Source organism: Prionailurus bengalensis, chromosome F2 (genome assembly GCF_016509475.1).
Source record: "Prionailurus bengalensis isolate Pbe53 chromosome F2, Fcat_Pben_1.1_paternal_pri, whole genome shotgun sequence".
In the NCBI taxonomy this organism is placed as follows: domain Eukaryota; kingdom Metazoa; phylum Chordata; class Mammalia; order Carnivora; family Felidae; genus Prionailurus; species Prionailurus bengalensis.
The window spans coordinates 19791108-19805489 of NC_057353.1; the positions used below are offsets into that span (position 1 = coordinate 19791108).

At 40.4% G+C, this 14382-nt stretch overlaps 1 protein-coding gene across 6 annotated transcripts in view; it reads left to right on the forward strand.

Moving 5' to 3' along the window:
- The window catches only part of SULF1 (sulfatase 1), a 178788-nt gene that overhangs the window by 106902 nt on the left and 57504 nt on the right, over window positions 1-14382 (forward strand). For all 6 annotated transcript variants that reach the window (XM_043601166.1, XM_043601167.1, XM_043601168.1 and 3 more), the window contains 3 exons: window positions 919-1158; window positions 11654-11805; window positions 14155-14324. In XM_043601166.1, the coding sequence (XP_043457101.1) occupies window positions 919-1158; window positions 11654-11805; window positions 14155-14324 (562 nt within the window). The remainder of the gene's footprint in view (window positions 1-918; window positions 1159-11653; window positions 11806-14154; window positions 14325-14382) is intronic.

Below are 14382 nucleotides of genomic sequence, written 5' to 3' on the forward strand. Positions count from 1 at the left end.
CTGTTGGAAATGTGAGGCTCCAGGATTCAAATGCAATGGGCTTGGCTGTAGTGCTCTGTAGTGCATTTCTTGACAAGTCCTGAAAAGACTATTGAATTCTAGCCTGTGCTTTTTTTTCTGCAGTATTTGGATGTGTTTCAGCGGCAGTGTTTGGCTGGGTAGAGTAATCGAAGTAGTTTTTTTCTTCCTCAGCAATCTTATGTTACAATTTCATCCTTCACAGTCAGAATGGAATATTTTACTCTATGTAAATCCTTTTGAGTGCAGTAGAATCATAGCTCTTTCATAAGCAGTCTGTCTTTTAATATTACATGTAAACAGGTTAAGATGTAAATTGGTAGTACTATCCTGATATAAAAACTGGCAGGTATTTGGTGACTTTGCTAGGGAGCACCAAGTTACAAAGAAGAAATTTTTTAAATTAAATACAGACATTTTGGAGGGACTTTTACTTAATAGGGGCAAAAAATGGCTTTCCTCTTTAATTTCATATGATTGAAACACTATATCTAGTAACCTCTGCAATGTCACAAGCATTGTGCATATGTGGTGGGCTGGGGTTTTGATGTTCTGTGTAACAGGCTATTGTTCTCTGGTAATCTTCAAAAGGCTGCTGGCCTTTGAATTTGCTCCATATCTAAAATTCTAGCTTTAATTATCAGATTAGCCTGCATTTTTTTCTTTGTGAGTAAGGAGAGGAGAAGCTGAATTGTGTTTATTATTCTGCAAAATGCTTGAGATGATAGGATCCCAAATGCTTAATTTTGTTCCGGAAATGGGAACTGTCAAATTATAGAGCCCTTCAAGCCAATGGAGGGAAATTAATAAATCAGGGGAACAGGGTCACTGAGTGACATGGCATAAATGGGCGTTCGTGTGGCGCAGGCTGCTAAAAAACATTGAAATTGTCCCTTCCAGGGTCCCTGCAAGTCATGAACAAAACAAGAAAGATTATGGAGCATGGGGGGGCCACCTTCACCAACGCTTTTGTGACTACCCCCATGTGCTGCCCCTCCCGGTCCTCCATGCTCACCGGAAAGTATGTGCACAACCACAATGTCTACACCAACAATGAGAACTGCTCTTCGCCATCCTGGCAGGCGATGCATGAACCTCGGACTTTTGCTGTGTATCTTAACAACACTGGCTACAGAACAGGTAAAGGTGGACTTTCTAGCCAATGAACTTCTGGCGGTGTATCTGAGATACAGGTAAATGCATGGTGTAATGAAATAGATGAAGTTCCAATAAGCAGAAGTAGGGTAGACTCTTCTCTTCTGCATCAGTGTCCTGCCCATCCCCTTCTTTTTTACTCTGAAAAGTGTACCAATGAGCGATCCCTTAGAAAAAAGAGTGATTCTCAGTGGGTACGTTTACAAAAGTGTTATATTCATCAGAGCACCCAACGATCAGAATTTTCTAAGAGGATCTGCAACAGAGGAGTATTCACCCCATTTGCCTGCTTGGGATCATGTTACAGCCTGAGGCTTGTCTTAGGTGTTGGTAAATTCCTGCAGATTGTTTCAGTGAGAAATCGTCAAATGTTTAAAACTGCTTAGCATCCACCCCAAGATCTGGGACCCACTAGATAATCAAAAATTATTTTTTGAATTAGCAAATAACTGAATGAATAAGCCAATGAGGTGTACCTTGTTGATTCATCTGTTTATTCATTCATAACTAATAGAAGTTGGAGTTTCTTTAGCTTAGGCTGTGGTTATTTGTAGGTCTCAGATGTTCACCCCCGTCTTCCAGGAAAGGAAGGCCTCCCAATCGCTACACCTGCTGTCATTGTTTAACCTACATAGGGCAAGAAGAGGTCTCTGGTTAATTGCTCTTTTGAAAATTGGGGACCTCTTTCAAGAGAAGTCACAGGGGCGCCTGGGTGGCTCAGTCAGTTAAGCACTTGACTTCGGCTCAGGTCACGATCTCGCGGTCTGTGAGTTTGAGCCCCGTGTCGGGCTCTGTGCTGACAGCTCAGAGCCTGGAGCCTGCTTCAGATTCTGTGTCTCCCTCTCTCTCTGCCCCTGTCCCACTTGCATTCTGTCTCTCTCTGAAATAAATAAACACTAAAAAAATTTTTTAAAAAAAGAGAAGTCATAAACGTCATTCAATCTTTGTAAGAAAGACTGTGGTAACGTTAGCCCCCAAAGCCTTTATTATCCCAGCATTCCAATGTTCTCTTAGGGGTTTTCTGAACATTTCTTCATGAAAGGCAACAAAGGTGTTTATAGAAGAGCTGCAGTGCACAAATAGTTTTTTTCAGAACCACCAAGACTTAGAAGGATTAAAGATGTCATCATTAAAGTTTGTTGGAAATGGTTTGTGGGTCTACAGCTTCTCTATTCTGAAGATTTAGAAGTAAAGGGTTTCAGATATATGTATTCTCTGAAATATCTTTAAAACATGAAATTAATCTTTCCCTGTGGACTTGGAAAGTATGAGGCCATTTGCTTCTTCACAGGGCGTTCTGTGCACTCTTAATACTTGTTATCTATGGATAAAAATATTGATTTTGACTCTGATAGCATTGTCATTCACAAGCATCTCAAGATCTCCATTCAGAGGGAAGGCTCCTCCCGTGACTCTCAAGGGTGTTTGCTTATACTTAGGAAAGAAACTAGGTTACTGAGAGTGCCTTATCCTAAGTGTGTTTTCTCACATAAGTGATTTAAATTTATGGCACTTTTCGTCTGAGAGCCCTAAGGCAATTTGCAAACCCATCAAACATCCCTGTAGGGTTTACAGACAGCAAATGTACTTGGCTCTGTGTTATAACTGGGGTGGGGATTTCAAATACTGTGTGACCAGCTCGGAAGCGAAACCAGAAATTCTCCCCTGATGCCTGGTTCCTGATTTTAACCACCGACTCGTGTTTTGTTCATGAGAAGCATCATATGAAATCAATGCCTTTCGACTCCCAGGCCCCCTAGAATTTAATCCCTAGTAGCAGGTATAGAGCTTGAAGGGTTGGGACTCTCACCATATCCAGAGTGAGACGGACGATGCCTGTCATAAGAAATAAAGCTGCAGGATGACACAGAGAACCCTACCAAGACTAAGAGTGGTCAACCAGGGTTTGATAGTCTGTTTTGGGGCAAATCAAGCAAGGGCAAGAAGAAAATGAATGAGTTCTGAAGAAACAGCATACGGCTATGTAACCATAGCCGACAATATTGTATTGTGCACTTGAAATTTGCTGAGAGGGTAGATCTTTGGTGTTGTCACCGCAAAAGGAAAATAGTAGAGGTGTGAGGTGATGGATATGTTGATTGGCTTGGCGGTGGTGAATGTTTCACAGTCTTTATGTATTTCACGCCATCGGGTTGTACACCTTAAATATATTACAGCTTTTGATTGTCACTTACACATCAATAAAACTAGGGAGAAAAAAGAAAGGGGGAAAAGAAGGAAATTAATGTATGTCGTTTACTTATGTGCACAGACGCTTTATCTAAATTGTCTCACTTAATTCTTCCGGCAACCCGGAAAGAAAGGATTTGCCTGTGTTGCCAGTGAAGAAACAGAGACTCAGGAGAGTTGTCTAAGGCCACAGGCTTACCCGTGGTAGGATGAATCTAGCACACCTGACTCCAAAGTCTTTCCTTTTTCCATCATCTTCTTTCTTTACATGTTTCTGTCATGCCTCATTCCATAGCACCTTCAGAGACACGTAAAACGTAACAGGATACCGAACAGTAAGAACCCTGGAAAATGGAAATGAAGGGCTGTACCAGTTAAAGTCAAGGCAAAGCTTGGTATACAAAGTGCATGCCATGGAGATGTGGAGAAAAGGTGCATATTTGGAACTAAGCTTCCAGATGGCAAAAGGAAAAATTGAAATGCCATCCATTACGAAGTTTACTGGGTCACCAAGATAGAAATAAATTATCTAAGAAGCGCAGTATATTCTGAGCCTTGTTTTAGTTATACTACATTATATCTACCCTACAATGGATTACAAGAGCTTGAATAAAATAGAGATAATTTAGTTCGATCCCCTTATTTTCAGGTGAGCAAATTTACACCAACAAGATCAAAGTGGCACATCTGATATTCTAATGGGAAGAACGGGTGTCAGGACCTTAGTCTTCAGAGTTCTTTCCAGTGTCCTACCCTAAATGTACAGGTTAGGTCTAGAATGACACTGCACCCCATAAGCCTGCCCCGATGACAACTGTCAGGCCTTTTGTGCAGCCCAGCAGCCTGCTTCAGTCACTTGTCTTCTCCAAGAACAGGAGATTTGCTCCTGGAACCTAAGTCTGATTCTGAGGCCAACCTTCCACCCAGGGGCCTGGATACTTAGGTAATAATTGAATTTATAGTGAGTCATCTTAACAGGGGAAAAGGAATTCTTTAAAGGAAACGAAGACTTTTCCAAATAGTTGATAGACCAAAAAAGGATGATACACACATAATAAATTTTGATGGGCCCATTAGTGAATCAGGCAAAAATACAAATTGGAAGACTAAAATGTCAATGATAGAGATCTATACAATTTAAATTTATCCTTGATGGGAAAATATTGAAGTGTCTCAGACAATTAGGAAGCAGAGATGTCTTTGTGACAAGAGTTTATTGATCTAGCCAGGGACAGGGTCCCATTTGAAAATACACAAATAAGCACATCAGGAGGACAGGCATCTTAGGAAATTAAGAAAATTGGTGAATAGGTATTAAACCAACATAATTATTTACAAGCCACTAACCTAGAAGGGGGGAAAGCCAATATATAAAGATTTTATTGTTTTTCTAATAATGAATACATTATTTGGAACATTTAGCTGAGAAGCTAAGAAAAATAATGCAAGAAACCAAAATATATATCATACATAAATATTCATCTAAAGAAAAGCACAGTGCAGTAATCAGTTTTATGAAGAACAAGTCAGAGAAGACGAATTACTAAAAGGCTTATTTTGGGATGCCTCCAGAATATGTGGATTTAAATGAATCGAATTGATCCAATATTATATTTACCATTGTCTGACATGATTTTTTCTTTTTCAGAACTGAGGCATATTTTTGGACTGGCTATAGCCTAAATTTTTCTAACTTTACTCATGGAAAATATGACTGTCCAACAGCTTTAATGTTCAAAAGGGGAAAATACAACAACACGTCTATTGCATTTTATGTTCTGACAAGTGAAGTGGGACTGATATTGGATTATCTATCATAGAAATGAATATCCTGCCCATCTGCTCAAAAAAAATAAAATGTAGTGTAAAGTTCTTGTAAGAGTATAGACATGAATGTAAAACCTGTCATCGGTTTTAAGGTAAAAGTAACAAGCCACGTTGGAGAGATAGCATCACATATCAGAAGAAAAAAAAAAACCTAAATCAAGGCTGAGGGGAGTCGGACCCTTGTCCCATCTCTGCCTTTAATATGTTCGGAGAACTTGCATGAGCTAGTTTCCCAATTTGTATATGCAATGCAGAGATCAAACAGAATGATTCCTAGGTTTTCTTTCCTGCCTGAAATTAAACTGTAATTTTATTATAATCCCTGTACGTTTTATATTGACTCATTTAAAGATTGTAGTGTTCACATTACAATTGTAACACATGATACATAAAATCACATGTGAATTAAACTTTAGTCATACTCATTTAACTTCTTATCACTTGGGTGAAAGGGGCAATATTTAATGGAGAGCTGCAGTAAATCTCTTTGTAAAGAAGTCTTTTATAACAAAATAATTTAGACCGATGAATCAATTCTTCTGATATCATGTCGTTTTATTTTACAAAACTTATGTTACTCGTAGCAAAATTATTTATTTATTTATTTATTTATTTGTCCTCCACACACTAATATTCTTATTTTAATGAATTATGGTATTATAGATCTTGATAGTAACATATGGTATAGCATACATGTATTGAACTACATATGCTTAGACTTACACTATCTTTTATGAATAGTGTAAGTATTTTAGTGTAAGACTTTTACATATCTTTTATGAAAAGATATAAAGTAAGATCCCTGCCTTGACAAGATATAAGTAAGATCCTTGTCTTCATTAGACTTACAGTCTCCTTGGGGAATTAAATTATAATTTTAACTTGGTTCAAACTTACGTATATTGGTGTGTTAACTACCAGTAAAATCCTGTGACCCCAAGTTTATCAATTACACGCAGTAAAAACTCAATTAGTGTACCATTTGTTATGTTAAATAAGATTTAACTTCTCCACAGCATCAGAACTCTTTTCTATAGTTCCTCCTGCTGACCTAAAAGCCTTTGCTTCAAAGAGTTGAAGGAAAAATTTTTAAGTATTATGTAACAGATAGTCCTCCGCAGATGTAGCAGGGCCTAAAGTCACCCGTAATTATAATCAGGTCTTTCTGATCTTCCTGCCTGTCACCCGACCCCCCCACCCCCTTTTTAAACAGCCATGAAGGGAAGTGCTTAATGATGTCTCAGAGAAGAGAATGATCTAGAAGGACAGGTAGATGGTGTGTTAGTGATATATTCTGATGGTAGTAAGTTGACGTGAATTGCCAATGCCAAGGGATAAGAAAAACTTCAAACTACACATAATATAATGGCAATATGGGCGAGAAAATGAAATTCACCTTAGGGAGGGAGAACGAGATTTAATACATCTGGAAGAAAATAATTAGAAGCCCAGATAATCAATTGCAGAGCGCTGCCAGGAAGCATAATGTTGAAAGAGGCCAGGGGTGATTACAAATGAGTCTCAATGTTACGAGGCAACAAGAAAGGCCAAAGTAACTTGAAGCCAACAGCACCGGGGTGCCGCATCGTGATGCATGAGGTCCTGGTCTCTCTCGGAACAAGTGTGCTGGATGAGGGCACATCTGGAATCCTGAGTACATGTTTTTACACTCTGTTAGTGCAGAGACACCGAAAACCTGGAGGGAGTTCTGAAGCAAGCAACAAGGACTATTAAGAGACTAGAAGGAATAGTTTACATGGGGAGGATTAAGGGAGGGGCACTAGCCATGGCGATGGATAGAAAACAGCACTAAATAACCGAACAAGTAAAACAACAAGGCAAAGGGCAGGAGTGAGTGACCCATCGTGGCTGCCCCGAGAGGAAAAAACAAGAGAGCAAAACTGAACGTAACAGGAAAAAAATCTAAAAGCTAATTAAGCAAGAAAACGGAAGCCAAATGGGAATTCGTTGCCGCAAAATGTGGCCGATGGGGGAAGAAAAGTATGTAACCTCTCAAGAAAGTTTTCCAAATGCACAAGCGCGGAACTCCAAGATCTCCTTGGACAGCCGAGCGGTACATTATTTGAAACCAGGATACAGCGTTGGGAGCATAATGATAACGGTGCTGCTAATAATAATACCAGCAGCAGCAGCATTAAAAAAGCGCTTGTTATGTGCCAGGCACTGTTCTGAGCGCTTTACGTATGTTTTATTTCACTTGATTCTAACAACAACCCCGCCACGGTGCTTATTAGTATCCTTGCGTTTTCACAGATGGAGAACTGGACGTGAAGAGAGGCTAAGTAACTTGCCTGAGGATAGCTAGCAAATGACACCGCCAGGATTTGAACCCAGGCAGGCTGGCTCCAGCATTTATATTCCAAGCCACTGTACCCTTTTACCTCTTTTAAGACAGATGGAGAGGAACGTGGGACAAAACCCCTGGGGATGAGGAGAAGGCCAGGGGAAAGAGCTGGGCCCAAGGTTATTAAGTGGAAGGTTCCTGGAAATCGTCCCCTTCTGAAGTAATGGTGGGTGTGGCCCTGGTCCACGGCCTCTGACTGGAGGTCACATTGCCTTTTGTTAGAAAGGAAAATTATCTTGTACTTTATGTGAAAAGGTGATTAGTCTCTAAAGACAAGAACCCCTCGTTAGAATTCCTACTGCACACAGTCAGCTCAGAGGGAAATCCTGAGTCCTACCTGAAGTGAGAGCCTCTGACATTTTGTCCTACCCCCGTTTCTCAGACTTGAGTCAACTCTTCCAAGAAAATGAATCCGACCAGAAATATCAACTTCAGCCGCTTATAATTCAAGTGAAAACATAAGTCTAGAATTTATAGAATCCCCAGAATACATGGAGGTCCATGAACCCCAGTGCAAGAAACAAAACTTTCGGAGCCCCTATACTATATACAAGGATGGGAAGCAGGGGGAGTACAGAGATGAGGCAAAGGCGGTGTTGGCCCTCAGAACCCTTACGGTCTAAGGGAGATTAGCTTACGTACAAACATGACCGTAGCGTGAGGAAGAAAGGGAAAATGGCACCAGAGCCGCAGAACCAAATGGCTGTAGAACCGGGCAAAGACTGAGATTGAAATGGCACCTCGTCTGGTCTTGGTAAACAGTGGGGAGAAGCGGGAACTAGCACAGGCAAAGCAGAGAGGTGAAAACCAGAGCAAATGGAGAAAATGCATTCTCTGGACACGGGGTCAAAGAGAAATGCAGGATGGACCTGGAAAGAGGGATTTTGTCCAGATTTTGTCCAGTCAGGGTGGCCTTGAATGGCAAGCTACCAAATGAAACTTGGTTGTGCAGGGGAGGGGGGCGGTCCATCCACAATTGTTGGAAGAGGGTGATGTGACCAGAGCCAGTCTTCGGGAAGGTGGCACCAGGAGTGGAAAGAGCCTGGAGCCTGGCTAGGAGAGCTGGCAGAAGCCTGTAAGCGTTCGTGAGGGGCGTCCTGTAATCAAGGGTGGGGCAGGTTCGAGAGCCATTTTCCACCTAGAACCTGCAGGTGGTGGCAACTACTTAGCGAGGGGACCAAAGGAGCGGGTGAAATCAGGGCAGACTCTGGGTTGCCAAGCCTGGTTGACCAGGAAGGTGATTATGACACTCAGAGAATAAAAGGAATCTGAAGAAAGAAGTAATTTCCTAAGGGAAAAGGATAAATTCCGTTCTGGACGATTGTATTAGGTGCGAGTAAAACATTCAGGTGGAGGTATCCTACAGGTGGCTGTGGACCAAAGATGAAAGCAAACTAGCTATCCCATAAAGACACAGAAATGACGTACTGTGGACAAGTTTACAGATTCAGAAATGCATGCTTTAAGAGCACTGTCAATAAAGTGCCTGATCCTGGGATCCGTTTTCATCTTCTCAAGCCAGTCATCCAGAAGCTATCTTCCTTCGTGGATATAAGTGGAGGTGTCTGGGAGACCCTGCTTAATGAAACTAGAAAGTGGCTTTGACATGGAAGGCATCTGGCTAGCCATCGTTTCACCCTAAAACGAAGGATTGCAGCCTCGTAAAAATCAGAAAAAGTAAAACTTGCATGCGTGTGTGTATTACATATGTATGTACATACAGGTGTAAGTGTGCATGTGTGCAACACACGTGTGCACATATACACACCTATATATACACATATAAAAATCTCTCTACTCCTTCCTACTTAAGGGGAAGGCTATCTACGTCTGCAAGCTAATAGGGTGACCAAACATCTAGGTTACCCAAAATAGTGCTTGTCTATACCCGTGTCCCTGGCGAAATTACAACTATTGGAAATAGTACCGTCCTCCTCTTGCAGACTGATTGAGTACTTCAGTTTTTAGGATTGGGGCTCGTAAAGAACCCTTTCAGAAAAGTGCATGGAATATCACATTATAAGCTTCCTTACAAATGAAAATGTGTGTGTGTGTGTGTGTGTGTGTGTGTGTGTGTTTAAACCAAACCTAAAAAGCTGAGAGCAGCTGCTGAGAAATAGTATTTACTTCAGAATCATACATGTAAACATGAGGATAACTTAACTACAGAATGTAGTTTAGCTTTTTGTGTAGCTGCAGAATTACAGTTATGTTGCTGTTGTATTAGAATAATTTTTAGGGGTGCCTGGGTGGCGCAGTCGGTTAAGCGTCCGACTTCAGCCAGGTCACGATCTCGCGGTCGGTGAGTTAGAGCCCCGCGTCGGGCTCTGGGCTAATGGCTCAGAGCCTGGAGCCTGTTTCCAATTCTGTGTCTCCCTCTCTCTCTGCCCCTCGCCCGTTCATGCTCTGTCTCTCTCTGTCCCAAAAATAAATAAACGTTGAAAAAAAAATTCCATTAAGAATAATTTTTAAACATCATCTTGAAATAGAAATGTGTATTTTAAGTACTAATGTGAAGTTAATGAAAAACACTTTTTAAATATATGCAGTTTGTTTTTTTTCTCTGTAAGAATCATAAATGTTAACAAATTATGGGGCGCCTGGGTGGCTCATTTGGTTAAGTGTCTGACTTCAGCTCAGGTCATGATCTCGCGGTTCGGGAGGTCGAGCCCCACATTGGGCTCTGTGCTGACAGCTCAGAGCCTGGAGCCTGATTCAGATTCTGTGTGTGTCTCTATCTCTGACCCTCCCCCATGCTCTCTCTCTCTCAAAAATAAATAAACATTAAAAAAAATTACCTACAATTGAAGTGATTAAGTATTTATCAGCAAGGCGATTTGGTCAGACATTAGACACAAACTTTGGTATATTCCAGATCGCTTTATTGCACTTGTGAAGCTCTCTTGTCTAACCTGAATTTACATTCCATGGTGATAACATGGTTAATGTAATGTGATTAAAGTCAGTGAACATATGAAAGAAAGAAAGAAAGAAAGAAAGAAGAAAAGAAAAAGAAAGAAGGAAAGAAAGAAAGAAAGAAAGAAAGAAAGAAAGAAAGAAAGAACCTCTTTCTCAAAAATATGCTAACAATACATTTTTGGGATCCTTCTAATAGTTACAAGGTATTTGACTTCAAAATCTAACCCATTTTGTTCCCAAAACTCCAACCTGCCTTTCTCTCCCCTTTGCCCCTCTCCTATCATCATCTGTGGCAGAGGACCAAATTCAAAATTTTTCTCTGAAAGGATCAATAAGTCTTGTTGCACAGTGGCCTTTCTTGGATGTGTGACATGCCAGAGTTACAAATATGAAGCCCCTCCAGTGCCCTCTTCAATGAGCAGTGGTGTGCATGTTTGTGGCCCATGTACTTCTGTTGCACTGTAATTCTATAAAAATTAGCCATCTGTGTAGTAACTCTGTGTCATCAGGATTTTTAATTATCAGTAATAGACCTATGCATTCGTGAAATACACATAATGTAAACACCGATGCTGTAAAATGTGTGTGACATAAAAACCCTTACCAGGTGCCATAGAAATGGAGTTTACCATGGTTCCTCGGTTTGGAAAATTTGGATATGTGAAAACAAAGACAAGCTTTTCTGTAGTGTTTTTACAACTCTCAAAGAGTGAATAGTTTTTACAACTCTCAAATAGTGAAATTAGGAAACTTATTTTATCACAAAGACTGAACTTTCAGTCTTCCAGTATTTGCCCAATGATAGCATTCCAGATTTCTATTGGCTACTTCTCTGACTGTTACATCAACTTAACAAAAGGGTAATTCTGCTTTTATCCCAGCACAACCACAAGAAATAGATGTACCCGGAGTATCGTGATCATTATGGTAATTTTATTGAATGATAATCCATGCACTTGGGTGCGATGTTTATTTATTTGAAAGGAAAATGCTTGTGTGTGTCACTTGGCCAAAGAATCAAGAGTATTACACTACTGTTGTTTTGACATCCACTGTTACCTAGGTTAACTTGTTTTACTGCCTCTTTTTCAAGTCATAATTTCATACTTATGCATTTATGCATTTATTTGTGATTAATCATTTCATATGAGAAAATAATCCTGTTTTTTCCCATTGCAGCCTTTTTTGGAAAATACCTCAATGAATATAATGGCAGCTACATCCCTCCTGGGTGGCGAGAATGGCTTGGATTAATCAAGAATTCTCGTTTCTATAATTACACTGTTTGTCGCAATGGCATCAAAGAAAAGCATGGATTTGATTATGCAAAGGTAATTTTCAGGCACTTTCACACTGCATCAATTTACTTTATGTGTAATGGGGAAAAGCCATTTTCAGTGAGTTAAGTTATACATGAGATTGGCTTTCTATGTTCTCACAATGTTAGAATGAGAAATTTTAAGGTAATTTTAAACTCCAGGCAAGAAAAAGATTTTCAAGGAACACTGACTTTGACTAGTGATATTTTTCCCTCATTAGGATGAAAGGCAATCAGCCTCTGATGAAAGTTATCATCAAGAAAATCATAGATGTCTCCACTCTGTCTTGTGATAATTTTTGATTTCTCTGCTCTCCAGAGGATTGGTCCACATAATCAAATGTTCATCTTGTACCATTTTGCTTTTCATTGGGGTAAAAGTATATTTCGTCCATGGCTTCACGTTTAGATGTAAGAGTAAGAGGCGACAAGTGCAATAATCGAAGGTCGAGAAACCACGGTCTTTCTCTTACTCCTGTGGGAGCAAGCTTTGATACATGGCAAGGACACACCTGCTCCATGGCGGCTCGAGTCCATGAAAGTCTCTGAGGCTATCAGTCCTGGGATTTCCAAACCAGTTCATAGACACTGAAATCGACATGTCCCTTGGCTCTCTGATAAATAGGTCCTAGATTAGACTTTTTTAAATTCACAAACGTTTTGTGACTGCCAACTTAAAACAAAACGATTTTCAGAGGACAAGAGTGAAGGGGGAAATATCTTTGAATTTAGCCTGCTAGTTAGCCTAAAATATGCTCTTCTCTTATAGCCGTGCCCATCTCTTCCTCGCTTATCTAAAAGAAGCTGACAGTCTGCTCTATCCAGCATAGATCGCTACGAAAGAGCCATTGGTAGAAGTCAGAGAGAGGGAACTTGATTTAATTTTGGCACAGTGCTGCCTTTATGCTTGGCCCAATTTGAGCCCAAGGAACTTGGTTGGAGATGAGGTATAAGCCTCGCTCTTTGGTATCTCTCAGAAAACAATGAATGCAAATGAAATTCACAAACATTGCTAATAGGATTCCAGACTCATCAAAGTCGAGAGCTGGCAGGGACCTTGGAGGCAGATTTGAGCAATGTCCTACAAAGTGCACTAATTGTCACTGCTATCATTTTTTATCTGTGGGGATGCTTTCATGCTCCTTGTTCAAGCTATTAACCTTTCTTTCCCTGTTGTCCTAAGGAGAGCAAAGTAATCAAGATTCCCTCCAAAGACTAAATTAGCGTAACTTGCCCATTATCACAGCTGATTAAGTGTCAAAGACAACTGTGTCCAAAAAGAATATATGGGGTTTTTTTTAGTGAGAAAAGGAATGAATCAGACACTCCCATGGAGGAAGGTGATAGCCTGTGGACTTGTCCTAACAATGACATGTGACACAGATTTCCTCCCTTGGGCACTGCTTTGGCAGCTGTTCTGGTCCTTGAATCTACATGTGATTAGTCATGCCTGGAAGCCTCCACCATGGTGAACGTTGTCTGGGCACTTTCTGAATAAAGTTTGTACTGGAACTCCAGGCCAATGATACCCACTTGGAGGAAGCAGGTGGTTTAATTTAAAATTTTCATCATTCCTCTTCATTCCATTTCTTCCTTCTCCCTTACAGAGTTGCATCAGTGCCTCAGACTGTGGCTTAAGTCATTTTATTAAGAAGTCAGGCCCAAATGCCAGCAGCTGTATCATTTTAGTTGTGCAATTAACAGTATAATCTGCAGGAAATCAAATGCTCCCCATATTTAGTGTTTCAAGTAAATTAATTGATAAAATATTGCAGCTTTTCCCTGTGTACCCAGATTTTGGCTATGGCTTCCATTAGCAATTACTGTGTAATTCCCACAGGTGAAATTTTAATTTAAAGAAAAGACCTTTGCTTTTGTTTGTGCATGTGGCTTTGTGTGTGTGTGTGTGTGTGTGTGTGTGTGTGTGTTCTGCAACTGTGAATTTGTAGTGGGCGTGGGTGTTTCCTGCCCTTGAAGTAATTAAATTTTTTGTCAACGAATTACATCAATGAAACCTGAGAATGAAATATGTATCCGGTGTTTCATGTTCTCTAGCATTTGGATTGCCAGATATGATCATTATCTTGGACAAACAGAACTTTTTTCCTTTCTTAATTGCTAAGTTGTGCTTTACTTAAAATAAAATTTTTGCGTGTTACCAACCTAGCAGCCCTAGCAAGTAACTGGCAACCGATTTTCTCTGTTAGGGAAGATGTTTTGCTGCTTTGGGAGTCATTTTCCTTCCTGCTTTAGACCTTATCTCTTCATTCAGGGAGATGCTTCTGAAGAAAGCAGTATTCAAATGTGATCTGATGAATGTCACCTTTTGTAATTTTTGTTTTGTGTCAAATGTATGTTTCAGGACTACTTCACAGACTTAATCACTAACGAGAGCATTAATTACTTCAAAATGTCTAAGAGAATGTATCCCCATAGGCCCATTATGATGGTGATCAGCCACGCTGCGCCCCACGGCCCCGAGGACTCGGCCCCACAGTTTTCAAAACTGTACCCCAACGCTTCCCAACACATGTGAGTAATAACATCCTTTCTGGGACCTGCTGAACACAGGCCTTTCCTTTGCTCTCCA